A 3,451-nucleotide genomic window follows, 5' to 3' on the forward strand; every position below is an offset into this window, starting at 1 on the left:
GCCAAAAACTCATAAAAGGGGATAAAACAGACATTTTTCACGGTGGAATCTGACTGATAAAAACTTTTTTTTTGTTGTTGGACCAGAAACTGTTAAAGAAAACTACCAAAATAAGGTCAGTTAAATGAACCGTATTCCTCCGAACTTTAATTCCTAAAGGTTTGCTTTTTATGTTTTGATGTTGAATTCACTTTTTTGATGACAATTTGATGATTTCTATGATTTTGGCTTTGAAAGACACACGTTTTAGTGAGTTTAAGCGGTTGTGTCCGTACAGCAGCCTGGATGAAAGTAACATTTAAATACCTGATGTTTACAGGATTTCATGCTTTTCACCTCAGCTTTGTAGTCCTGGTTTACCACAGACTGACTGTAGCCCAGCTTCACATGATGCTCAGCTACAGACAGGGGCCGACTGGGGCAAAAAAGTGGCCCGGGAATTTAGTACCTGACTGGCCCATTCAAGGTCCGGGCTGGCAGATGGTGGAGGCAGAAACAACAAACATCATCTCAGGGCAAAATGTAAGGATGTAATGTTGAGGAATTAGTAAAGTTATTAAGTTAGCAGAGCAGCAGTTAGCTCGGTCAGTGCATCTTTTGGTCATTGGATTTTCATTTTCGAAACGGGTATTAAAAAACAAGAAATGAGTGGATATTTGATTTTTGTTTTAAAATACTGGAATTAAAATTAAAATAAAAAGCGTTTCTCATTCTTAGTGTCAAAAGGGGATAATCAAAATGTTAAAAATGATTTGAGTTTCATTTTCTGTTTCAGATAGAAAAAAAGAAAATTAGTTTAAGGCAGAAACAAAAAAAGGCTTGTTTATTTGTATCCTATGACTATCTCTTCCCCCACCAGAGGGGGCGCTCACCTGACAGCTCTGCATAATTAAACACTAATTTCTGTAAATAAAAGTCTGAAACACAGAGAGGTGTGTCCATAAATGAGTTGTATGATGATTGTTGCTCTGTGACCAAAGGCTTTGCAGAGGTAATTCATGTGACTTTTGACCAAATAAGTCTCTTTTACTGAACACATGTCAGCTACTGCCTCCATGTTTCATCTCCATTTTTCTCAATAAAAATCAAAACAAGATAAATTTCATTATATGAGTGTGTTGTACAGTTGTTGTTCTGTGAGCACAAAGGTTTGTTTTTCTCCTGAGTTTTGACAGAATCTGCTTTTTTTCTGTCAGTTCGGTGAGCAGTACTACGACTTGATATTGATCTGATACCAAATAAATACTTGAAGTCAGTATCAAAGTTTTTTACTTGTATGGGATGTTTGTTGAATAACTTTGGTATTGCAGACACCACTTCTGGTGGTGAAACAGTTTATTGTAGGGAGACAGTGAGTTGGTACGACCTGTCATGGATTATGAACAAACAAGACTTTTTTTCCTTTCTGCCTTAAACTAATTTTCTTTTATGCTATCTAAAACAGAAAATTAAACTCAAATCATTTTTTACATTTTGTTCATCCTTTTTGACACTAAGAATGAGACACTTTATATTTTGATTTTAATTCTAGTATTTTAAAACAAAAATCAAATATCCACTCTCTTGTTTTTTAATACCCGTTTCAAAAATGAAAATCCAATGACCAAAACATACACTGACCGAGGTCACAGGCACTGACCCTCAGAGTTTCAAATGGTCATTTTTGACTCATTTTCATTTTAACCCTCAAAAAATAACATTTTTATAACATAATGTGGTCTCATTTTCTTTTTCCAGCACATGAACTGTGTGAATTTAAACTTTTTTTCATTTGAATATACTGTTATTGTATATTAGACCTTAATTCAATAAATAAATAAATAAATAATACAAGTAAAATAAAATAAAAATCCAAGTGGGCAGTTATTTGTGAAACCYACAAACATTTATGATTTTTATCTTTTAGAATGCCARTGTATGATGTAAATTTCTAAAACTGATGTTAAAACATTTTAAGCAACAGTTTTATAAAATGATCAGTTACTGAGCACAGTTTGGACCTGGTCCACACATCATAATGGCTTTATTTATTTAACAGCTAAATGTTTTAAAAGTTATCAAACTAGAAACAAAAACAGCCACCTACATGAATACCATCCTCCTCCCGGTGACGTTCTCCAGACGTAGGTTCCAGTGAGGAAGAGGATGATGACGATGATGATGCACCAGCAGAAAATAAATGTCAGTTTCTGACACTTGGCTGAATTTGCTTGTAGATGCTTTTCTCAATTTTTGTTCTCCTCCCGTCCGGTTCTTCTGCTTTTTCCTCTTCATCAAACTTTTCTTCTTCTTTGGTCTTTGTGCTTGGTAAATAATGCATTGGCGCATTATCGCCATCTACTGGTATTGAGCGCAACTACACATTTTTTTCCCCTTGGTGCGTGCACTGGCCCAGTGATGCGCCGGCCCACCAAGAAAAGTCCCGGTACTCCCAATGGCCAGTCCGCCCCTGGCTACAGATGGAGCTCTGATATCTGGATTTTTATCAGCATTAAATTCACACAGATCTGTTTTAGGACTCAAAGTTTTGTGGTGTCAAAAAGGACACATCTGGTTTGCTAAAGGGACTAACCTGCCAGAACAAACAGCTGGAAATCTGGAAAAGCAGTAAAAAAGAAGAAAGTAAAGGTTTGAGGCGAAGGGTTTCAAAATAAATGAGGTTTTATTGAATGAATTCTCAGTAGATGTTCAACAATAACTTTTGAAGTCAGCTTATCCAACACAAACATGGCTGTCAGATATTTCCTGAGCTGCAGTTTGATATTTATACTCTAACGTGTATTCTGTCATGAAAACAGGCCATGGAGAAYGCCCACGTGGACGCGGTGATGATCCTGGGAGAGGCCTTTTCCTCGGAGCAGCCCTTCGACTTCGGGGACCAGAACACCACCGAGCGCATCCACCGCCTCATCCCGGTGATGCTGAGGGAGCGCCTCACGCCGCCTCCAGAGGAAACCTACTCCCTCCACAGGAAGATGGGTGGCTCCTTCCTCATCTGCTCCAAGCTCAAAGCTAAGATCCCCTGTAAGAGCATGTTCCAGGAGACGTACAGAAACTACTGGAAAGACGGAGACTCTGAGTCCCAGCAGTGAAGACTGACTCAGAACAGYATCTTAGGACAAGGACTACCTTCAGTTAGGGTTTTTTTTTTCTTAACCATGAAAATACTTTGTGGTAACTTAATCCAGAGTACTAAACTCTGCTATGATRCAGAGTTAAAATGAAACATGCCAGGAAAGAAAAAAACATATAGCAATTAAGAACTATTTTATAATGAAGTGTCTTATCAGTGGCTTGTTTTGACAAAGACTTTTCTTCCAGACTAGCCTTACTAGCTGCGTTTCCATTGAAAATGGGCTCAAAACTTTGTCGATATTCTGTTAAAGTCAAAAAACACAGTTTCGCAACTGCAGTGTTTCCATTAAGTAATAAATGTTATTAAAGTCACATG

The 3,451-nt window shown here is 37.5% G+C and overlaps 1 protein-coding gene across 1 annotated transcript in view; it reads left to right on the forward strand.

The window, feature by feature from the left end:
* The window catches only part of LOC106536168 (atypical kinase ADCK3, mitochondrial), a 33,011-nt gene extending 29,792 nt beyond the window's left edge, over positions 1–3,219 (forward strand). Inside the window, exon 15 of the mRNA XM_014033368.1 lies at positions 2,799–3,219. Coding sequence (XP_013888822.1) covers positions 2,799–3,092 — 294 coding nt within the window. The 3' untranslated portion in view covers positions 3,093–3,219. The remainder of the gene's footprint in view (positions 1–2,798) is intronic.
* The last annotated feature ends 232 nt before the right edge of the window (positions 3,220–3,451 follow it).

Source organism: Austrofundulus limnaeus, unplaced genomic scaffold, assembly GCF_001266775.1.
Source record: "Austrofundulus limnaeus strain Quisiro unplaced genomic scaffold, Austrofundulus_limnaeus-1.0 Scaffold1713, whole genome shotgun sequence".
NCBI lineage: Eukaryota > Metazoa > Chordata > Actinopteri > Cyprinodontiformes > Rivulidae > Austrofundulus > Austrofundulus limnaeus.